Source organism: Gopherus flavomarginatus, chromosome 20, assembly GCF_025201925.1.
Source record: "Gopherus flavomarginatus isolate rGopFla2 chromosome 20, rGopFla2.mat.asm, whole genome shotgun sequence".
Taxonomy (NCBI): domain Eukaryota; kingdom Metazoa; phylum Chordata; order Testudines; family Testudinidae; genus Gopherus; species Gopherus flavomarginatus.
Window position 1 is genome coordinate 18271274 of NC_066636.1, and position 23647 is coordinate 18294920.

At 52.8% G+C, this 23647-nt stretch overlaps 1 protein-coding gene across 2 annotated transcripts; it reads right to left on the bottom strand.

Annotated features, from left to right (window-relative positions):
* Positions 1 to 456: 456 nt before the first annotated feature.
* On the bottom strand, positions 457 to 21819 carry LINGO4 (leucine rich repeat and Ig domain containing 4). Of its 2 annotated transcripts, none has more exons than XM_050930631.1 (3): positions 21690 to 21819; positions 5869 to 5966; positions 457 to 3078 (listed from the first exon to the last, which is right to left on the bottom strand). In XM_050930631.1, exon 3 carries the CDS (start codon positions 3064 to 3066, stop codon positions 1255 to 1257), a length of 1812 nt encoding a protein of 603 aa, XP_050786588.1. In that variant the 5' UTR covers positions 3067 to 3078; positions 5869 to 5966; positions 21690 to 21819; the 3' UTR covers positions 457 to 1254. The 2 variants fall into 2 exon arrangements, with proteins under 2 accessions (XP_050786588.1, XP_050786589.1); XM_050930632.1 differs by having other exon boundaries at positions 457 to 3074; positions 5865 to 5966.
* Positions 21820 to 23647: the final 1828 nt, after the last annotated feature.

The following is a 23647-nucleotide window of genomic DNA, read 5'->3' on the forward strand; positions in this document are numbered from 1 at the left end:
CCCCCTCTATGCCTCAGTTTCCCCAATTAAGGGTTAATACTAGTGGCACTCACAGTGGTCTACGTTCTGAGAAGCCGTCAGAAACCAGCCAGAGCCACACGCTGTGTGTAACTAGGCCTGGCACATTCCTGTATAGTGACTGAATGTGGTTATTTAGGTCCCAGCTCTGCCTGCGTGTCTTGGTCATAGTGTTGCAGCATGAAGAGCAAAGGCCACGCTGATGCCCCGCTTTGTGCCTCAGTTTCCCCATCTGTAGCACGGGGATTGTGCTCTTTACCTGCGTCACAGGGTTGTTATGAGGTATAACCCCGTAATGACTGTGATGGGCTTTGAGCTCTTTGGTTCGCGGTTGCTATAGAAGTGTGGAGTGTTATTTATTACTCTCAATGATCTGGTTAAGCGTTAGACAAGACTTTCAGCCACAGTGGTTTTAATCGATTGCATTTAGCAGCACGCTTAGTTTTTGCCTGACATGAATAATTCACTGCAGATTGAGAGGTTGTAGAAGGGTCCGGGGGGAGGGAAAAGATGAGCATTTTGTCTCCCCTGTGGGAGCCCATTAAGGATCTGGGTGATTTCAGGGACAAAGATGACTCCAGGCCTGGCAAAGACACTTCCAATTTTTAACTCTCCCCCTTCCCCAGTTTACCATCATCATTTTATAGCAGAGCTGCCAAAACCCCTGATAAATTACCCGCCCAGACAGTCTTATTATTTCCTGCCATGGTGTGAGAGCTGTTCTGCTCCAGGGGAAGGAGTCATGATCTTATGACATCCCACAAGGTCCTTCCTTCTCTACTTCAGGACACGTCCTCTCTCCACATAAATGTTTCCTCCATATTGCCCAGCCAACACACCTCAAACCTAACCACTAACCTCATTCCCCAGAGGTCCCCAATTCTCCAGCCTCTGCCAACCTAGGTGGGGTTAGAACCAGTGACTTAGAGATGAAAGGCTTCATCCAGGCCCAACTCCCCGCACCACCAAGCCTCTACCTTAGTGTGTTATCTTTGCACCAGACCTGCAGCAGTATCGTCGCCAGGTCCCTGAGAGTCGGCCAAAAAGATTCACTATAGACTATCTCTACTTCATGCTGACCACAAGACTCCCTGGCCCCCCACGCTGCTACACAGGTGGAGCGTGGTGCTGGCATCGGCAGCTCACAAAGATGAACCACTTTTGTAAGTTCGCTGCATTTTTCATTTCCAGGTTTACAAAGCTATGGGGACATGCGGCGAGAAAATGGCCCCCTCATCACATGAGTTTCATGGCAAACTTGCTGCCGCCGCCACTGCGCGGCTTGTTCCAGGCCGCGTGGGGATAGTGAGGGATGAACTCGAAGGTGGCGTGATGCTTGACCTTTCCTTTGCTCTTGCTCCAGAAGAAGATGAAGACGAAGCAGACGGCGACCGAGCTGAGGAACGGCAGGATGCCCATGGCCAAGACTCCCACCAGCGTGCCCACGTCGATGAGGGACGGCTGGAAGGCCTCCGAGCTGTTGGAGAACAGGAAGGAGTCATTGCCCAACTGGGCGGAGGGCTTGCTCACGCGAAGGTGCGCCAGCAAAGTGTCGTTCCCTGCTACGTTGCTGGCAACGCAGTGGTAGGTGCCACTGTCCTGGGCTAGGGCGTAGTCGATCTCCAAGGTGCCATCTGCGAAGACCCTCATCCGCCCCTTGTGGTTGGAGTCCAGGCGGATGTTATGAGGTGACACCCAGTAGAGAGTTGGGTGTGGATCCCCTTCACTCTTGCAGCTCAGGGTTGCTTTGCCCCCCTCTTCCACACTCACCTGCTGAGGCGTCTTGTCCGGGATCTTAGACTTCCTGCAGGTGAAGTGATTGGGCAGGAGGACATCGGAGAAGTCCTTAAAGACTTTCCCTTTGACCGTCGTGGGGCTCGCGCAGGCGGGCTGCTGCCCTCCGAAGTTAAGCCTGCGTCGCCTTCGGATAATCCATAAGAGCCGGCAGTCACAGGCCAGGGGGTTTCTGTCTAACCGTAGGATCTCCAGGTTCCCCACTGAGTGGAAGACCCCTTCTTCCAAGGTCCTCAGGGCATTACCCGAGACATTGAGCAGACGGAAGTATTTGAGTCCTTGGAAGGCACTGGTGGCGATGGTGGCCAGCCTGCCTCCAGAGAGGTGGAATTCCTGAAGGCGTGAAAGGTCGCTCAGCCTCTTGCCATGGATCACCGAGATGGGATTGTGGGAGAGATCCAGGTACTGGAGATAAACCAAATGCCTGAACGCCTGGTAAGGGACGGCGCTGAGGTTGCACTTGGTGACAGACAAGGAGGTCAAGTTCAGTCCCAAGAGGCTGCGGGGCTCCAGCGTGGCCAGGAAAGGCCAGCGGTCGATCTCCAGCACATTCAAGCGGTGCAGCCTCCGGAAGGAGTAGTTGTGGAGGACACTGATGTTGAGCACCTTGAACCGGAGCTCGACCAGGTGGTGAAGCTGGGAGAGGGCAAGCTGGGGCACGCCCGTCAAGTTGCATTTCTCCAGGGTGAGCTGCTGCAGGCGGAGGAGTCCGCTGAAGGCTTGCGGCGAGATGAAGACCAGGTGGTTGTCCCCAGCCTCCAGCTTCCTAAGGTTGAACAAGTCTTTGAAGGAGTGGTCCAGGAAGATGACGATCTTGTTCTTGCTAATGTCAAGGATGGTGAGGTTAGGGAGGCCGGTGAAGATTCCAGGCGGGACAATTTTCAGCTGGTTACTCTTCAGCCTCAGGGTCATCAGCTTCTGCAGGCTGTTAAAGGCTCCGGGCTCGATATTGGAGATGATGTTTTCGCTCAGGTCCAGCTCCTTCAAGGGCTGCAGGCGGGAGAACATGCCCTGGTGCAAGGTCCTGATGCGGTTCTTGCTCAGGTCCAGGAGCTCAGACTCCGGGGGGATCCCGCCCGGCACGGTGGTCAGGCGCCGGCGGTTGCAGAAGACAGACCTGTCCTGGGAGGAGCAGTGGCAGCTGGAAGGGCAGCTCCAGCTGGATCCCGTCAAGAGGGCCTCCAGGGTGAGGAAGAACAGGGGATGCCAACAAGCCCAAGAGAAGGGGGAATCTAGGAAAGGCCCAGCCACCATCTTACCTGCTTCCTGCAAAACAAGAACATCCCTCAGTTAGAGAACTGAAGCAGATCTGCCCCTAGACAGCACCTGGCCCACGGGCGCCTTGGGAGAACCATGCAGCAGACCCATCTGTCTAAGGGCCAGACAGCACAGCTTCACGAACCTAATACCAGTGGGGGGCTGGCTCTTTGTTCTTTCCTTTGGTGCCCACCACCATGGCATCTGGTCAGGGCAAGTCACTGTGCTATCTCCCAAGGACGAAATGTGCCCCAATTTGCCTCCCCATCTGGGAGAGGGCCAGCGTTTGACTCTCTCTCCCTGCAGGGGTGCTCCTAAAGTCACAATTCCTCCACAGCATCTGATACGGTTGCAATCTGTTGACCTCAGAACATTTAAATGATGACAGTGCCCCGTGGGCCCAGGAGGAGAGAGGAACTTGTCCGAGGTCACGCAGCACATCAGTGGCAGAGCCAGGACTAGAACCCGGGTTCCTGAATCGCTGTCCAGCATTCCACCCGCTGGATCACACCATGGCTGATCAAACCTTTGCCTTCTGGAGAATGTCAGCTAACCGGCAGCAGAGCTGGCACTACCCATGGGATTTAAATGTCTCTCCGTGACTGACACGCACACCCAAGGCTGTATTTTATTTTCACCCTCTTCATGTTGGCATTTCAGCTGAAGGACAATGGATCTCGCTCAGCACTGAAATTCAGTGGCCCTGGGATATGATGTATTATTTTGAAAGCAGAGGACGATGCCGGGAACTTTTCCAGCATCGATTGATTCATTAAAATGCAAGCCCTCCTCTAACGAACGCCCAAGCGGTAGAAAACCATGTTCTCCGCAGCTGCCGTTTGATAAGTTTGGAAGGCTTCAGGCATAAATTCCTGCAGCACTGATGGGTGAGGCTATGATTTGGTTGTGGAGGTCGCGGAAGTCACGGATCCAGAGACCTCTGTGACTTCAGCCCGTGACAATCAGGAGCTGCAGGGTCCCCGCTGCCCCTGGTGGTGGGGGCCCACCGGAGCTCCGAGCCACAGCGGGCGGTGGGGGCACCCTATAGCTCCCAGCTTCTGCAGGTGGAAGGGGGGCCCTGCAACTCTGAGTCTGGGGGGTGGAGGATCCTGGAGCTCCGAGCCAGGGCCCCCGCAGCTGTCCAGCCACCGGAGACAGCGTGGGGATCCAGCAGCTCCCCATTTTGTCATGCATATTTTTAGTAAAAGTCACAGGGCAGGTCACAGGCTTCCGTGAATTTTTCTTTCTTGCCCGTGACCCATCCATGACTTTTACTAAAAATATCTGTGACAAAATCTTAGCCTTACCGATGGGTTTTATCCACTGTCGTGTGGCATCAAGCATCTGGAAAGTGTCACTAACAGGACCCGGCGTTGGTAAAGAGGCCACCGTCATCCATCCTCGGCACTTGCTGCAAGATGCCTTTTGATGGTACGGAGCTGTATCAGTTTGATCCCAGAGAGGGAGCTGTCCCCAGGGACCGGTGATGCAGCTGCTTTCATTTTTGGCCAAGGCTACATGGGATCTTGCCGGGCAAGTGAGTGACCTGAGACTGAATCCCAGTGGGGAGGGCCGGGGAATGTGGACACAAGAACAAATGGATATAAACTGGACACTAGGAAGTTTAGACTTGAAATTAGACGAAGGTGTCTAACCATTAGAGGAGTGAAGTTCTGGAACAGCCTTCCAAGGGGATTATTTGATCTTTGATTATTAGCAGGTAAATATGCCCAGTGGTCTGTGATGGGATGTTAGATGGGGTGGGATCTGAGTTACTACAGAGAATTCTTTCCTGGGTGCTGGCTGGTGAGTCTTGCCTACGTGCTCAGGGTTTAACTGATCGCCATATTTGGGGTCGGGAAGGAATTTTCCTCCAGGGCAGATTGGCAGAGGCCCTGGAGGTTTTTCACCTTCCTCTGCAGCATGGGGCACAGGTCACTTGCTGGAGGATTCTCTGCACCTTGAGGTCTTTAAACCACAATTTGAGGACTTCAATAACTCAGACATAGATTAGAGGTTTGTTGCAGGAGTGGGTGGGTGAGATTCTGTGCCCTGCATTGTGCAGGAGGTCAGACTAGATGACCATAATGGTCCCTTCTGACCGTAAGTCTATGAAGAAAAAAAGTTTGCCCAAGCTGGAAGTTACCCCTGCTGCTGCCACAGAGACGCCCCCGGGGTTTAGAGTCGTCACTAGTCTGTGCCTGGAGCCCTGGATCTGGCGGGAATGAAACATGCTTTTCCCAGAGGGGCGGGGAAAACCCTGGCCCGCGCTGGGACATGGCTGCACCCAGGCAGCAGTGGTCGTGTGGCCCTTGACCCGGGGCACTGCTGCTCGTGCGGGAATGCAGAAATAACCCAAGTGGACCAGTGCCCCATCTAGTGTCTGCCACAGGGAGGCGCAAGAAACCCTGTAGTGCCAGGATAGCCTGCCCCCACCCCTTCCCCAACAAAGGGTTGGCATTAAGCCCTGAACAAGGGGTTTATATCCTCAGCATTGAGAGGGATGCTCTATCCCAGCGCACACGCCCCACTTCCATGGCAGGGGTTTGGCTTCGGGGCATGGCAAAGGGGCTTCTCCAGCCGGTAGCTGGCGTGCTCCCAGCTGCAGGGTTAGGTGCCACCGGGAACCTGTGCGAGAGCACAGCATCAAACCCAGGCCTCTCCCGCGCCAGCCCGGCGCGTCAGACACACGCCCCTGCCCCGTTGCATGTGATTTCCCAGAGACAGGCGGCTTTCGTCGTTTCATTCCAACCCGCCTTTCCACCCACCATCCGGTGTGCTCCAGGAAGACATACTTGCCTGTAATCATGACCCTGGCGGGGTGTCTGTGTGCACGGCCAGCTCAGATGGCGGCAAAGAGATTCCAGTTCGACTCCCCCATTTCCCCAGGGCTCCCACTGCGGAGAGAGAACAGAAATAGTTTGTGACTCGTTGGAGATGCCCGGCAGTAAGAACCTGCTGCAAGGGAACCGGCTGGTTCTGTAGGACAGAGGCACTGATACGCTCGGGTCCCTGTGAGTGCTTGTCTCTTGTGCCCTGTGAGACTGAGCTCCTGGAAACAAAGCAAGCAGGGATCTGACGCTGCAGCCTTAAAACCCCCCAGGCTTTAAGGGCTGCTGCCATAGCCGCAAACAGGAGGGTGCATTGCAGAACCACAGCTACTAGAGCGGCAGCATGGCCCAGTGGTTAGGGCCCAAGCCTAGGACTGTGGAGACGTGGGTTCATCTCTCTGCTCTGCCACAGACTTCCTGTGTGACCTTGCACAAGTCACTTAGCCTTTCTGCGCCCCTTTGTACATGGGAATAACTGTACAGCCTAGCTCTTCCCCCCTAGAGCTCCAAGCATGTTACAAAGGAGGTCAGGACCTTTGTACAGATGGGGAAACTGAGGCACAGAGATGGTAAGGGACTTGCCCACGGTCCACAAGTGGCAGAGCTGAGACTCAAACACAAGTCTCCTGAATCCCAGTCCAGTGCCCTATCCCCAGAAACACCCTGTCTTCCCCTGCGATCAGAGAATCCAACAGAGATCTAGACCCCACTGTGCCAGGCGCTGCACTGCCACCGGGAGGGACAGTCCCTGCCCCTGGCACTCGCTGTCTGAACAGACAAGGCAGGCCAAGAGCAAAGGAAATGGCGGTGACTGTAAGAAAACGAAAGGTTGAGGCCCACAGAGACAAAGTGATTTGGCCAAGGTCACATCTGGAATCTGTAGTGGAGCTGGGAACTGAACTCAAATCTCTTGGCTGGTCAGAGACAAGACCCTGAGTTTGCTCTAATGCCAGGTCATGGTGCCTAGTGCCCATTCTCTGCCCCATGGTATATTCACCAGCTGTATCTATCACTGGCCCCCAGGAGATGATTGCCCCCCCAACCCATATCTTCATCTTCCTGGCTATTCAGCTTAGATTTACCTCTCCCTAACTTCATCCCGTTACTCTTCCTCCTTCCTCCCTCTGGGCCGTTCCAACCAACCGCCTCCCCCTCCGCCGATACTTCTCAGCCACTTTGCCCTCCACTAGCGCCTTCCACCCCAAAGCACATTAGAAGTGTACCTAGAGCTGCTGACAAGCAGCCTCTTCTGGGGTGGGGTACGGCAGCCTTTAACAGCACGCAGCAACAGTCTGGCAGGCAGGAGATGGAGACTGCCTATTGCAGTGGTCCCCAAACTTTTCAGGGTTGCCGCCCCTACCTCTGTCGGCCGCCCATCCCCTGAAGCCAGGGCTGGGAGCGGGGCCTCAGCTCCGGAGGGAGGCGGGGGAATGTGGACAGGGGTAATGGGGCTGAGGCTGGGAGCAGGGGTGTGGCCAAGAGCGAAGCTGCAGCTGGGCCACAGTCAGGAGCAGAGGGTGGATATGGGCACGGGGCTGGGAGCCGTGGCTTGTGAGAAGAGCTGGGAGCAGAGCAGGGCTGGCTGGCGCTCCCTCCCCACCTCCCATGGGACTGGCCCGGGTCCTGCCATGCCCCCCCGAACATTCCTCCATGCCACCCTAGGGGAGCGCGCCCCACAGTTTGAGAACCTCTGCTCTATACACAGGGCACTATTATTCAGGCTGGATGCTGGCTTGTAGCACTCGTCTAATACCAGTGACTGTGGCCAGGACAATGCGGAGATGGTTGTTATGTGCCCGCGCTTGTGCAAACACTGAGAGATGGTTGCATCTCCAAACCAGAGGCCTGGCTTCCTCCTAGCCAGCCGGCTGGCAGTTCTCTGTTTGCAGAGGCCGGGACGCTGTGGCTGGCAAGTCAGGCCAAGGAACGCAATCTCCTTTGAGTGCCCCTGTGGCATCTCGCCAGCACATGCATTAAAACGCAGACATCAAAGCGAGGGATGATTAAAAAGGGGGAGAACATTCATCGAGGTGTGCGGGGGTTGGGAGGGGTGGGAGGACAAGAATTCATTGGAATGGGAGCCGTCGCCCTTCCCTACTCGACTAGGATGTCATTGGTGAAATAAGGTCTGGCACGCCTGGTGCTTCCAAATGTTGTCTTTCTTTATCAGCTAGAGGACAGGGCCAGACCCTGATCTCCACGGCACTGGTGTAAATTCAGCGTCACTCGGCAGGGCTACTCCGGGTAGATCCTGGCACACCGGAGGAGCCAGACTGGGCTGTAGGAATAATTGAAAGGTGTCAGTTTTGTCCCGTTTTCACAGAGGAGCAAGGACAGTAAATCCCCTGTGCAGCTTGGCTGGAGTTTAGTGTCCCCCTGCAAGCTGTCCTCAGAGAGCAGAGGCAGCCTCCCTTTAAAAAACATTGTACATTCAGATTCCCAGGGCTCAACAATCCTCCCCCAATCCAGTGTCGACGTACAGAATCCCCTTTGCAACGGGATCCAAGTTCCACTCAATGCCGGTGAAGTCTTCTGGCCACGGAGCAATGACAACGCCCTCCAACTGCAGCTGCTGGAAGAGAAAGGGTCTCTCTCCTGATGTCGTGGCCCAGTTCTCACCCATTCTGTCTGCTGAGAATGCTTGCTGGGGCTTTATGCCGATCGAGTCTTTCCAGGCCTCACTTGTTGCGGTGTCAAGTCATGTTTAGATTGTACACATGGCAGGAACTGGACTGCGTCTCTCCTTGCTTTTAGGATAAAGAAATATATATATTTGCAGAGGTTCTCAAACTGTGGGGCGCACTCCCCTAGGGTGGCATGGAGGAATGTTTGGGGGGGCATGGCAGGACCCGGGCCAGCCCCATGGGAGGTGGGGAGGGAGCGCCAGCCAACCCTGCTCTGCTCCCAGCTCTTCTCACAAGCCACGGCTCCCAGCCCCATGCCCATATGACAAAATATGTAGCATTGTTGTGTGCTGCCGTGTTCCACCCCAGAACAGACTGCATTTTGGTGCCAGGCAAAGTGCATTTTTATTCTTGGACAAAACTCCCGGTGACTTGAATGGTAAAGTTGCCTGAGTAAAGACTGCAGGATTTGGTCGTCATGTGCAAAGCTTTTTAGGATCCTTCGGGAGAAAGAAACCTGGGGAATCGTTATCCCTACGGCAGCTAACTGTAGTGGCGCAGAGGAAACGGACGATTGAGGAACAGAAGGGGGTGAAGGCTAAGTGAGAGAGATCCTGCATCTTTTCTTAGCAATTATCTCCCATGGTACGACAAACCCACCTCACCCTGGAGGAATGACGCTAAAGCTACATCTGTCCTATACAGCACATGCCGACATAGCCTCCCAGTGTATAAATGCAGTGTGCACCGACAGAGGGAATTTTTCCGCCAGTGTAGGAACACGACCTGCCTGAACGACATTAACTAGGCCGTCCGAAGCAGTTTTCTGTGGGTATGGTTGTGTCTACACCAGGACGGGGTGTCACCATAGCTGTGTCGCTGGGCAGGGCTGATTTTTTCATATCCCTGCCCGACACAGTTATGCTGCGGCATTTTCCAATCGAAACCCCCCAAGAGAAACCGTCAATTTCTTGCCTACTCATTTTGCCAAGGAAGGCCAGTGCTGACGGGTTGAGAACAACTGATCTGGCCCCTGGACCATTTTGTGCTGGCAACACGGTTTTAATGATTATTTTTTTAAAAGGCCCTTTTCAGTAAAAACACAGTCCGAGTGTCCAGGCTCAGAGCTGCCAACTCCTAAGTAACCCCAGGAGGCAGATGGATGTTGATTAGATTCAGAGGTCTGAGCAGAGGGAAGATTTAATCAGGCTAATGCAGGTGTGTTGGCCAAAGAGAAAAGGGGGTGAAGGGCGGATGGGGACAGCGACTGCAGTGTGCAGGAAGAAATGAGAACTTGGTACTGGCTTAGACCCAGCGGCTCGATCCTGCCCTGGGATTCTGCAACGGGCCCGATTCTGCCCTCCATTAGGATTTGCACCCATGTCGCTGAGCTGAGTTGGGAACAGAGAGAGTTTGCCCAGTAGTGGGTTTAAGCAGCACCCTAAGTATCGATTACCTGCCAGGTGGAGCTGATTCGCGGCTGGTGTTTAAAACCATAAATAAAGGCTAGAGAGCTGCTCCCTCTCCATTGACTCAGCAGAGGAATGCCTGCAGGGTGAGAGTCTGGCTGGGGAGGGGTGTGGGAGGCATTCATGATAGGTCTTCACTGGAGAGCTAAGTTGGGCGTTGCCCTTTCCCCCTCTCCTGTCCACACACAAAACCCTGTCCCTCAAGTTTGGTGCTAGCTGGCCTGGCTGGGGCTATAAATTAGAGTTCGGGTCCCCTTTTCACTCGGGCTGGGACCTTGCTCACTCGGCAGTGTGGACGCAGGTTAAACTCCTCAAGTGCTGACAGCCCCCCAAAGCCTTCCAACAATTCCCCTCCATGTGCCTAGAAGGCCAGACAAGTTCTCCCCCAATGGACCAGGTAAAAATCACAGAGCGGCTCCGCTCAGGACATCACAAAGCACCATGGGAACCACAAAGCACCACAAAGCACCACAAAGAAACTCAGCACCAGTTGGGACACCGTAACTTGGGCAGGGCTTTGCTGTGAGGCTGCTCATGTCCGGACTAGGCTAACCCAAGTGCTCAGACCCAGGATAACACTGCAGGGATCTATGGTGAAACTCCATTTGCCTTACCCAGCCAAGGAGCCTTCTTCGAGGGAAGGGTGGAATCCATCTCTGTGACGAAGGCCCTGCAATGCTGTGATCCTATTTGTGGGCAGCAGCATGTCCGGAGTGGTGCTACACCTTGGATGTCATTTTGAGTAACGGGAGCTCTGCAAAGACCTCCTGCCCTCAATCAAGATAACCTTTAGTTTTCAGGCACCTTATCCAGCGCTCAGAAATGGCTAGCACGCACCCATTCACCCTCCCACCACCACTCTGAGCCCACAGCCTTGTTCTCCAGAGTCTCCGCTTTCCTTTTTTAAGAGGTCAGGCACGGCTGGGAAGAAACACTTTGTTCGCTTTTTTGGAGGTTCACCAATGGTCTGAGGAGAACTTGGGACAATCCCTCGGGGAGGTGTGAACTGTGATACCCAGGGACGAGAATTTAAACATCAGCCCAGTTAGCCATTCTGTTCCTGGTGTGAGAGCAGAGGGAGGGACACAGATCAGGACCATCTAGTGTGAGCGGCATCTCGTTTTGTGCCCCAAGTGGGTAATGTGCAGGAGGGGCCACCACTTACTTTTCCCCACAACTTGGGAGGAGCTGAGCCCAAGGAGCTTAGCGAGACACTATCAAGCCCCACCAAGCATGGCCGGCAGCAACACAAGCATATTTTGAATATCTGCATAGACTCTGTTATGAGCGGGGTTTCATTTTGGTGACTTGTGTGGGTGGAGCCTATTTAGTGGGTAGAGCCTAGAAAGAGTACCGCCCCCACCCACCTGATTTTCCACAGCAGCTCCAGTCATCTAATACAACTCCTGATCGTTGCCTAGTAGAAAGATACCCCTCCTCTATCAATGATGTTGGGGTCCCACTGAAAACCCCACCATTGCCATCCCCAGTGTTCACAAAGCCTGAATCAGGCCCTTGAACGATCAGAAAAGTGGCTTAAAAAGCATCAGTTGTTGGGTGTTTTGTTTTGTTTTTTAAATAAATGTCTCATAGACTCAAAAGCTTTAAGGTCAGAAGGGATGTCGAATGCTTCTGATCTGCCGTCTGCTTTGTGAGCCTTTTGGGGGCAGGTGTTCAAGCTTTTCTCCCTAGTCATGGGGCTGGAAACTTGCTTTTTAAAAAAAGTTTAAATAAAAGCTCCCAAAAATCTCAGCTCCAGAAACTGGGGCTACGAAGCATCAGAACATTGTGCAACTCACAGGAGTTAAAAAGCCATGTGCTAACTACACCCTCCACCCTCCACCCCCTTGTGGCCAGGTGAGGTACTGCACATTATTCCTGCCACCTGGGTCCTCAGTAAGGATCCAGGCAAGGAGAAGCCAGAACAAACTAACAAAATGAGTCCGTCCTCTTTAGGATCTCGGGGAAGGGGCGGCTCAGAAGGCCCTTCACTCAGGATTCTGGTGCAGAGCTCCCAAGCTAAAGTCCTCAAAGTCTCTGTGTGTGTGGTCTGAGACAGAGCCCAGCCACTGACATCAGCACAGGTTCTACAATCCTCTCTCTTGTTCAGCTACTTGTTCGTGTAGCCCAGTCCAACCTGTTTTGGCTCCAAGCTGCAGCCTGTATCTTAAAGGGGTGGCTAATACACTCCTTGACACGGGGGTGTTTTCCGGAGGAGCCAGAAGGTACGGCCTTCCCCAGTGAACTAGTTTTTTGTCACTAGGGGTATTTGAATGGGAAAATAAGTAAGAAGCCGGGGAAGGGTCAGTCCTGCTCAGATGTCAATTCAGGGTGATTCCCATCTAGCCAATAGTGTTCTTACAGCTTTACCCCCTCTCCACCGACAGTCCCATGCAACACGTTCACTCGGAAACAGGGGTGACTGTTTAATGATGGAACTAGTTAGTTAATTAGATAAGCGCGAGTTGATTAGAATTAATGATGGAATGAGGCTAGAGTGAGGATCTGAACTCTATATCCCAGACTCTCCCACTCCTCACCCAATCACCTCATTAACGTCCAAGGGTCTGACCTTACAACTGGAGATCCTCAGGCCCTCACGGATCCCCCCCAGACAGTGGGTCTCATCTGCCCCATTTATCCAGTAAGAGCAACTTGCCCTCGATTGAAGAGCAAACCTGGGGAAAAGAACCCAGGAATCCTGACCCTACAACCTTGCCAGCCTTGTTAAAATACCATAAACTACATGACATCATTGGAGGACAGCTCGGCTGTATGTGTGAGCACCTGTGTCTTATAATTAACACCTCTCTGCCAGTCACTAAGTGGCCAATAGTGACTTCACAAGTTCGGGAAGGTTATTAACGTTCTTCCATTTCCCAAAACTTTGGCCACCCCTCAAATACCCACCTCTGTCTCACACGAGAGGATCTGACGCACTGCATCCACGCCAGCAGCTCCCCCGGGCTCTATAATCCTCCTGCCATAATGTAACATTTTCTGAATGGTCGGTCCAGCTGCAGGGTTGGAAAGCCGCCCCAGGCTGGCTGGGCTTCTGAATCTGGCCAATTGGCTGCTCGGGGGTGGCCCATGCACTGTGAATGGGTCTTTCTAATTTAGCATCGGTATTGCAGCAGTCATGGTCCAGGACCACTCCGCGCTCAGGGCTGTACAAACAGAACCAAACCAGATGACACCTGCCCCAATAAGGGTCTCGCGATCCTGGCTGGGACATCGGTTTAACTTGAGGGTTGCTGCATTCACACTGGGCTAACGGGTCCCCGAATTGTCCATCTGGGCACAGGTTCTAGAGGAGTAGCAGTTGACTTGGCAGATCAGATGAAACAAGTGCCTAACTCCAGGGTTTGAAAGGCCAAGAGGCAGGTAACTCAGGGCGGGCTGCAGCCTGCTTTTCGTTCAGGGCACCCACCTGTCTAAAATTCACCTGGGGGTTGTTTTCCAAAGGGCCAATTCCTCCACTCAGTTACACCAGGGTAACCTGTGTGAGCTGATCTCCACCGGCAGGGGATGGGCCCAACGTCTGTCGTCCGCCCCCTTTGCAAGGAATTCTGTTCCACTCTGACTTACAGCTACCGCCGTCTGAGGGGTTCAGGGCCCAGTGCTGCTCCATTGACGTCACCCGGAGTTTCTCCCCCTTGATTTCAGCAGGCGCTCCGGACACACCCCAGTCTCCCCTAGCCTAACCCTCTGCACCATCACCTCCCCTTTACCACCCCCCGAGCCAGCCCTTAGCAGCCACCGCCTCGTCTCAAAAAAGTGGACGCCCAGTCCGGTGCCTCCTCTGATTGATCCCGGCACTACAGTTACAAGATGTTCACTCATTAAGCAGGAGCGGGAATTGTTTGATCCATTAATTCCAGCGGAGGCTAGTCAAAGGCCGTGATCTGGCCCCCCTCACAGTAGTATCTGAGCATCTCGTCATCTTTATTGTATTTATCCTCACGCACCCCTGTGCGGTCGGGCGGTGCTATTATCCCCATTGTACAGATGGGGAAACTGAGGCACAGAAGGGCTAGATGCACAAAGGGATTTAGGCACCTAAGTCCAACATTTAGGTGCCATTGACATGGTCCTAACGCAATACGTGCCTGTAGAAGATTTGACTGGTGCGCCCCCTCGTGGCTGGGCATAGCATAGCATCTCTTTCCTCTCTAGCACTCCCTGGCAATGGTTGCTCCAGCACTGCAGAGGCCCCATCTCACGACTCAGCCCGCCAGCCAGGTCGCAGTTTGGTGCAACCCCTTCTGGGGGACCAGGAGAACAGAACAGTGTGCTGTCTGCCGGGGGCTAAGATACAGGATGTGGACTTGAGCCTGAATACGATCTTAGCGGGAGCGGGAAAAAATCCGTTGATTATCCTTCATGTGGGAACGAACGATACGGCTAGTTACTCACTGGACTGTATCAAGGAGGACTATTTCAGACTGGGGAAGAGGCTTAAAGACATCGAGGCTCAGGTGATCTTCAGTGGGATTCTGCCGGTTCCTAGAGCGGGGCGACGAAGGAGGGACAAGATTATGGCGATCAACAGATGGCTCAGGGAGTGGTGTTATAAGGAGGGCTTTGGGATGTACGGTCACTGGGATGCATTTACGGATAGACGACTGTTTGCTCACGATGGACTTCATCTCAGCAAGGAGGGAAATAGAATTCTAGGATGGAGGCTCGCCGACCTCATCAAGAGGGCTTTAAACTAGAAAGTTGGGGGAGATGGTTGGGAAATGTTCGGGAGATCTCCACGCCAGAACATAACCTGGAGAGGGAAGTAAACAAAGTGAGCGGGGATACCCTTGCGGCCCCAAGATTTGATCCAAGGAGGAATAGTGGAGTAGAAACCAGAGTAACGGGTGATGCTGGTGGCAGACAGTTTGTGCACAACGGGGGAAAGAATGTCACTGACGCCAAACGCCGAAAATTAAAAGGTTTGTACACTAACGCGAGGAGCCTAGGTAACAAGATGGAGGAACTGGAGTTACTCGTGCAGGAAGTGAAGCCGGATATTATAGGGATTACCGAAACCTGGTGGAATAGTACTCATGACTGGAGCACGGGTATTGAAGGCTATGTGCTGTTCAGAAAAGACAGGAAGAAAGGCAAAGGTGGGGGAGTAGCCTTGTACATCAATGATGAAATTAAATGTAGCGAAATAAGATGCGATGGAATGGATAAGACGGAGTCCGTCTGGGCAAAAATCACGCTGGGTAAAAAAGCAACTAGAGCTTCCCCTGAGATAGTGCTTGGGGTGTGCTACAGACCGCCGGGATCGGATTGGGATATGGATAGAGACCTCTTTAATGTCTTTAGTGAAGTAAACACAAAGGGAAGATGTGTGATTATGGGGGACTTCAACTTCCCGGATATAGACTGGAGGACGAGTACTTGCACGAATAATAGGGGTCAGATTTTTCTGGATGTGATTGCGGATGGATTTCTTCATCAAGTAGTTGAAGCACCTACTAGAGGGGATGCCATTTTAGACTTGGTGTTGGTGAGCAGTGAGGACCTTGTAGAAGAAATGGTGGTAGGGGACAACCTTGGTTCGAGTGATCATGAGCTGATTCAGTTCAAACTAGATGGAAGGATAAACAAATGTAGATCTGCGATTAGGGTTTTTGACTTCTCGAGGGCTAATTTTAAAGAGTTAAGGAAATTAGTTAGGGAAGTGGATTGGACGGAGGAATTAGTGGATTTAAATGTGGAGGAGGCCTGGAATTACTTTAAGTCGCAGCTGCGGAGACTGTCGGAAGCCTGCATCCCGAGAAAGGGGAAAAGAACCATGGGCAGGAGTTGCAGGCCAAACTGGATGAGCAAGCAACTCAGAGAGGGGATTAGACAAAAGCGGAAAGCTTACAGGGAGTGGAAGGAAGGCAGGATCAGTAAAGAAAGCTACCTTGCTGAGGTCAGAACATGTAGGGATAAGGTGAGGAAGGCTAAAAGCCGCATTGAACTGGAACTTGCAAAGGGAATCAAAACCAATAGTAAAAGGTTCTACAGCCACATAAATAAGAAGAAAACAAAGAAAGAAGAAGTGGGGCCGCTATACACTGAGGATGGAATGGAGGTTAAGGATAACCTAGGCATGGCCCAACATCTAAACAAGTACTTTGCCTCGGTTTTTAATAAGACTAGTGAGGAACCTTGCGATGATGGAGGGATGATAAACGGGAATGTGGATATGGAAGTGGATATTACTGCAACTGAGGTAGAGGCCGTACTTGAACAGCTCGATGGGTCGAAGTCGGAGGGCCCGGACAATCTCCACCCGAGGATATTAAAGGAACTGGCGCGTGAAATTGCGAGCCCGTTAGCGAGAATTTTTAAGCGATCGATAATCTCGGGGGTTGTGCCGTATGACTGGAGGATTGCTAATGTAGTTCCTATTTTTAAGAAAGGGAAAAAGAGTGATCCGGGTAATTATAGGCCTGTTAGCTTGACGTCTGTAGTATGTAAGGTCTTGGAAAAAATTTTAAGAGAGAAAGTAGTTAAGGACATAGAGGTCAATGGTAATTGTGACAAATTGCAACACGGATTTACTAAAGGTAGATCGTGCCAAACCAATCTGATCTCCTTCTTTGAGAAGGTGACGGATTACTTAGATAAAGGAAATGCGGTAGATATAATTTACCTAGATTTCAGTAAGGCGTTCGACACGGTTCCGCACGGGGAGCTGTTAGTTAAATTGGAAAAGCTGGGAGTGAATATGAAAGTTGTAAGGTGGATAAGGAACTGGTTAAAGGGGAGACTCCAGAGGGTCGTATTGAAAGGTGAACTGTCGGACTGGAAGGAGGTCACCAGTGGAGTCCCTCAAGGATCGGTTTTGGGACCGATCTTATTTAACCTTTTTATTACTGACCTTGGCACAAAGAGCGGGAATGTGCTAATAAAGTTCGCGGATGACACGAAGCTGGGGGGTATTGCTAACACGGAGAAGGACAGGGATGCTATTCAAGAAGATCTGAACCACCTTGTAAACTGGAGTAATAAAAATAGGATGAAATACAATAGTGAGAAGTGCAAGGTCATGCATTTAGGAACTAATAATAAGAATTTTGGATATACGTTGGGGGCGCATCAGTTGGAAGCGACGGAAGAAGAGAAGGACCTTGGGGTACTGGTTGATAGCAGGATGACTATGAGTCGCCAATGTGATACAGCTGTTAAAAAAGCAAATGCGATTTTGGGATGCATCAGGCGGGGTATTTCCTGCAAGGATAAGGAGGTGTTAGTACCGTTGTATACGGCGTTGGTGAGACCCCATCTGGAATACTGTGTGCAGTTCTGGTGTCCCATGTTCAAGAAGGATGAATTCAAACTGGAACAGGTTCAGAGACGGGCTACGAGGATGATCCGAGGAATGGAAAAACTGCCTTATGAAAGGAGACTCAAAGAGCTTGGCTTGTTTAGCCTGGCCAAAAGAAGGCTGAGGGGGGATATGCTCGCCCTATATAAATATATCAAGGGGGTTCACGTTAGGGAGGGAGAGGAATTATTTAAGTTTAGTACTAATGTAACCACGAGGACGAATGGGTATAAACTGGATATTAGGAAGTTTAGGCTTGAAATTAGACGAAGGTTTCTGACCATTAGGGGAGTGAAGTTCTGGAATAGCCTTCCGAGGGAAGTAGTAGGGGCAAAAGACTTTCCTGGCTTTAAGACAAAGCTTGATAAGTATATGGAGGGGATGTTATGATAGGATCGTTAATTTGGGCAATTGATCTTGAATTACCACCAGACAGGTCTGCTCAATGGTCTGCGGGGAGATGTTGCATGCGATGGGTACTGAGTTGCTGCGGAGAACTCCTTCTTGGGTGCTGGCTGGTGACTCTTGCCCACATGCTCAGGGTTTAGCTGATCGCCATATTTGGGGTCGGGAAGGAATTTTCCTCCAGGGCGGATTGGCAGGTGCCCTGGAGGTTTTTCGCCTTCCCCTGCAGCGTGGGGCACGGGTCGCTTGCTGGTGGTGTCTCTGCAGCTTGAGGTCTTCAAACCATTTTTGAGGATTTCAAAAACTCAATCCTGGGATAGGGGTTGTATAAAATTGGATGGGTGGGGTTCTGTGGCCTGCCTTGTGCAGGAGGTCAGACTAGATGATCAGATTGGTCCCTTCTGACCTATGAGTCTATGAGTCTATGAGTCTATGAGGACGCCCAAGAGAAAGATGAAACAACCTGAGGTCTGCGCCTCGGTCCCACTGGCCTCACAGCCCTTCTCTCTGGGTTTTCCGCCATCCTTCTCCCGTTCTCATGGACTTCACGCCACCTTCCCCAGCGGCTGGTGCGGGAAGCCCCGGCCCAGCCTCTATACTGGGTTCCAAGCCAGGGACCCTGTAACCGGCAGCTGAAGTCTGTCCCGTAGCCTCTGTCAGCAGGGCCTCTCCCATAGCCTCTCTAGGTTCACCCTTCTCTCCGGGCCAGAACCCACAGGGCTCCCCCTAGGAACCCCCAAAGTACAAAACTTAACCCAGCTACTTCCCTCCTGGGGCTTCACCTTCGACTAGGGTGACCAAGTATCCTGATTTTTGGATCTTTTTCTTATATAGGCTCCTATTACCCCCCACCCGTCTCAATTTTTCACACATGCTGTCTGGCCGCCCTACCTTCGATCTGACCCTCCATCAAGCCCCCTGGAAGCCTAGATCCTGGAGGGCTGGCCAGCTCCCCTGCCAGTCTCTGTGCCCTCCAAGGCCAAGAGAGAGATTGCAGAATTCCTTCCCTGCAGCTTCTTCTCCACTCAGCCCCTTCCCCAGCCTCTGGGTGCAGCCAGGGAGCAGAACCGACCTCTCGGGCCCCCATTAACCCGTTCATTGCCAGAGCGAGGGTCCCCCCATCCTCCCACACTCAAGATTTTTGCGGTCAAGCCTGTGCAAAGCCGAGTCCTGACCCCGCCCCCACAGCTAACGAGCTGCTCAGCCCCCAGGGTGATTTTCAAATGAGGCAATTCCCCACTTGTCTCCCCTACGGGGCATGATCCAGTAGGCGAGCGCTGCGCACCCCTCACCCGGACACAAGCCACCGAGGGGCAATCAGACAATGACACGTGTGTCTCCCCCGAGCTGATAGAGGAACTCAGCTTCAAATCTCTGCTCGGTCTGATTCGGAGCAGGGGCTTGGGCCCAGAGTCTCCTACTTGCTAATGGTGTACCCCTACCCACGGGGCTGTTGGCTATGCTTGCACCTTCCCCCACCGGTACCTCTGCTCTGCTTCCTAGCTTATGCAGTTCTGCAGCACCTGGGGCTGCCTTTTCTAGGCACCTACTTCTCCCCATGCAATGCACAGAGACGGAAGTCCCCTATGTGAATCTCGCCCAAAGTGACTTGCTCAAGGTCACCCTGGAAGCCTGTGGCAGAGCTAGGAATTGTACCTGGTTCTCCAAAGCCCTTAGTTAGCTCCCTAACCACTAAACCATCCTTCTCATCTCCTGTGGCCGGGGGGGGGGGGGGGGGGCGGGCAGATCCCAGCAGAAGGAGCCAGCCAGAAAATGACTCCCTGGAAGTGGTGACCTGCAGTCTAGGGCAGTGCACATGAGAAACGCGTTTCTCCCAGAAATCCAGGGGCAGCACAGAGCCACCCAGGATCATTGACCGAGACGGGATTGCACATTACCGACTGCTTTAAATAGCCACCCTTGGCATGATGCTGCATTTACATCATGAAGTTTGATCGGTGCTAATTATAGCCCAAGCGAAGCAAGTTTGCTGCTTTTTCCTGATGCTGCTCTCCATATGACAGCTCCTGGCTTTGCCTGGAAACCAGCGAACACCTTAGTATTTGCACTCAGCCCTCAGGAAGCTGCGGCAGTGCCCGGAGGAACTGGCTGAACTCCTTTAAAGGGCCCCGTGGCCGAAGACTTGCAGCCTCCCGCAGATCTCCGCCCTGTTGAAGACTTCCGGACAGTAGTTACCCTCCAGCTGCCCAGGTTTGGGTCTCCCAGTGTCCCAATGCCAGGACAATGGGATACTCAACGAAATGAAAAGGAAAGACCTTTTCACCCAATGTGTGACAAGCCTGTGGAACTCACCACCACAGGATGTGGCTGAAACCAAGAACTTAGCAAGATTCAAAGAGAGACTGGACATTGATACAGATAAGTAGAAGATCCACAGTTAGCGTAGTTATTGCTAACAATCTCTTTGGGAGAGATATTACCCCAGGTGCCTCAGGGCTTAAGCCAATCTCTAAGGCACGTCCGATAGCAGCTGTGCTGGCCAGTGTCAGAGACAGGGCCCTGGACTAGATGGCCCTACCCATCCATACTCACACATTACTCCATGAATAGTCTGGTTCGAATCAACTGGGTGAGGCTGTAGGAGATAATTGGGTTTATTTAATGCAACAGAACCGAATATCTTAACTCAGTGCACCCGCCTTTCCTTCTGCACAGCTGAATTCGTGGCTGATCAAAATGTAAATGCCAGTTATTTTTAAAACCCGCCGAGCCAGACCCTCAGCTGATGTACACTGGCAAGTCAAACTCCGAAGCGAGGGGAGCCCTGCCGGTTTGCAAACATTGAGGCTCTCGCCCAACGTGTTAGGTTTATCATCCTCCGGATTAACACTAAAGACTTATATATTCCTCCAGCCGGCAATGCCAAGCTAAGAATCGTGCATTGGAAATTAGGATATTCACACATGGTCTCAGGCGTGTGCCATGATAAAAAAAGAAGATTGATTAACAAGAGGCTAAATCAAAATCACACCGCTTCTCATTCTGGATGGCATTTGACTAAAAGCAGCAGCCCATGGGTGTGTCTGTGAAGTCTCTGTGCTATACTGTAGCATACAAACCAACCCCTTATTTGCAGAGCTGCTGCTAAGCATTTTAACCCATGTTGAACTCGATCACAACCTTACCCTGGATATTAAAAACATATTGAAAAAGTGATCAGTCTGCCAACCGCCAGACAAATACATCGACCAACCTCCCAGGAGAATTTAGCCAGCCCGCAGTTTGGCGACAGGCAACTGGACCCAGTGTCTCCTCTCTGTTTTAAGGTAAGCCTTTTTGTGTTGGAAAGGTCAGAATTTAAAAGTCGGGCTGCACGAGTGCAATGAACCAGCTGCATTTAGGGAACAAGGTTGCATCCTCATGGCAATCTGCCCCATATCTGGATCTCAATTGCTACAAAATATTGACCCAGCCGGTATCTCTCTCCTAAGCCACTGGAGTTCCACTCACGGAGTTTTTTTCCAGAAGGGACAGCTGTGATTTCTGAGCCTGACATGCCGGTGACAGCTGGGTCCTGGGTCATGGAACAAGCTGGGTTCTGTGTTTTCTAACCCTCTCCATAATTTTCAGTGATGCTCTGACTGATACCAGAGTCTTTTTTGGTTCTCAGTGGAGCTCTGCAAAGGCTCCTGCAATACAAGTACCCCCCCTTCCTCCGACCCATCAGCTCCAAGCACCAATCTCCCCAAAGCCTGGGTTTTTCTGGAGAGGAGGACAGCCCCAAACCCACTCCCACGCCCCGTCACACCAGCCTTCGCAGCGACATGCTCCTGCCCCCATTCCCAAGCCAAAACCCGACCAGGAGGCAAAAGAACCATTTTGCAAAGCAGTTGCCTGCTACCCACTGCTAGCAGGGTCAAGGCAGCCGCTGTGTGTGGCTCAGAACGCAGTGCCTTCGAGCCTCTGTCCGTTGCTAACAGGTAGCAGCGGGCGCCCGGCAGCCTCTTACCTGGAGCATCTGGTGCCTGCGGGAGCGAGGATGCTTCTGGGTTGCATGATGACAGTCGTCAGTGTGTCTCTCTCTTATCCCTGCTTTGCTCTGCTGCTGTCTTTCAACCACGTGGCTCTCACTTTTCCCAGGCAATGTGCCACCCCAGGCGAGCTCGCTTGTCTCCTGTTTTCGTGCAGGGAAGATTTCTTCATACAGAATCTCACTCAGAAATCAGCCACCCCCCCCCCATTCCCTATATAAATGGAAAGGTGGCCAAAATATAGGAGGAGGGACAGGGAGGTAGGCTGCACCTTGCCTGCTGCTCTGGGGCTTGGCTGCAGCATGCATAGAGTTAATCACCTTGAAAGGGCCACTCTTCTTGACTTCTGCAGCTAAGGGGGTCATCAAGGGTTCACTGGGTTTCGCAGAGTATTATGGGTTGGAGGCATGCTCCACACCCCCCCCCCCCTTAGTTCCTATTTGGTTAAAGATTCTCCCTGCTCCCCCCTGCCACCAAGTCTCTGCTGTGATACAGTTAAATAAAGCAGCAAGTTCCCTGCCTGCAGTCCTGGGAGTAGACTTATTTTTTTGCACTTTTTTTTTCTTTTTTTGCACTTAGTGGTAGGGCGGCCAACTTTCTAATCCCACAAAACCCAACACTCTTGCCCCGCCCCCTGTCTCTCCCCTTCCCCAAGCCCCCACCCCTGCTCACTCCATTCCCCCCTCCCTTGGTTGTTCTCTCTCCCCCACCCTCACTCGTTCATTTTCAGGGGGCTGGGGCAGAGGGTTGGGGTGCCGGGGGGAGGTGAGGGCTCTGGCTGGAGGTGCGGGCTATGGGGTGGGGCCGGGGACGAGGGGTTTGGGATGCAGGAGGATGCTCCGGGCTGGAGCCAAGGGGTTTGGAGCGCGGGAGGGGATTCTGTGCTGGGGCAGGGGGTTAGGGCGTGGGAAGGAGTTTGGGTGCGGGAGGGGGCTCAGGGCTGGGGCAGGAAATTGGGGTGCAGGGTGTGGGCTCCAGGAGGGAGTTTGGGTGCAGGAGGGAGCTCAGGGCTGCGTCGGGGGATTGGGGTGTGGGAGGGGCTCAGGGCTGGGGTGCGGGAGGGAGTTTGGGCTCCAGGCAGGTCCCGGAAGCAGCAATGTGTCCCTTCGACTTGTGGAAGCGCTGCCAGGCAGTTCTGAGAGCCCTGCCCCCATCCACAGGTGCCGCCCCTACAACTCCCATTGGCTGTAGTTCCCGGCCAATGGTAGATGCAGAGCTGGCGCTTGGGGTGGGGGGCAGCATGCACAGAGCCCCCCGGCTGTGCCTCCACCTAGGAGCCATGGGGTTTATGCCAGTGGCTTCCAGGAGCCACATGGAGCTGGGTAAGGAGCCTGCCATCCCTGCGCCAACAAGACTTTTGACAGTTTGGTCAGCAATACCGAGCAGAGCCGTCAGAGTCCCTTTTCAACTGGGCATTCCGGTAGAAAAACGGCCACCTGGCAACCCTCCTTAGTGGTCCCTTTACCAAGTCTTCCCTGAGATCTGTGGTCCTCAGCATCTCGCAGGATCAGGCCCCAGTGAGCCAGCAATTTTGTTTTAAACCCTAAGCCGGCCGATTGTCAGCCAGGGGGATTCCCTTGTAACGAAAGAGAATGGAACTGTCCCCTTTTCCTTGTTCCCGCTGAAGCTCTGGTGTTGCTGGTCTGGCATGAAATGTCAGCAGTGCCAGGCCCGAGCCCCTGCACCTCTAGGCTCGGCAGTTCATAGCCCCGGCACCTCTGGGTTTGCTGCATCAGTGACGAATGTAAAAAAATTGCTTGAGCCCAGGCACCTCTTTCATAACCAATTAAGCACTGAATATCAGAGCAGCAAAAGCCTATGAACATTGCATTGACTCATGTTGCGTCTGCCAGGGTATGAAGGGAGGGATTGGAAGGGTCAAAATCTACCAGATTGGGGAGTTGGTGCCCAATAGAAAGGGTGGCGTTAAAGAGAT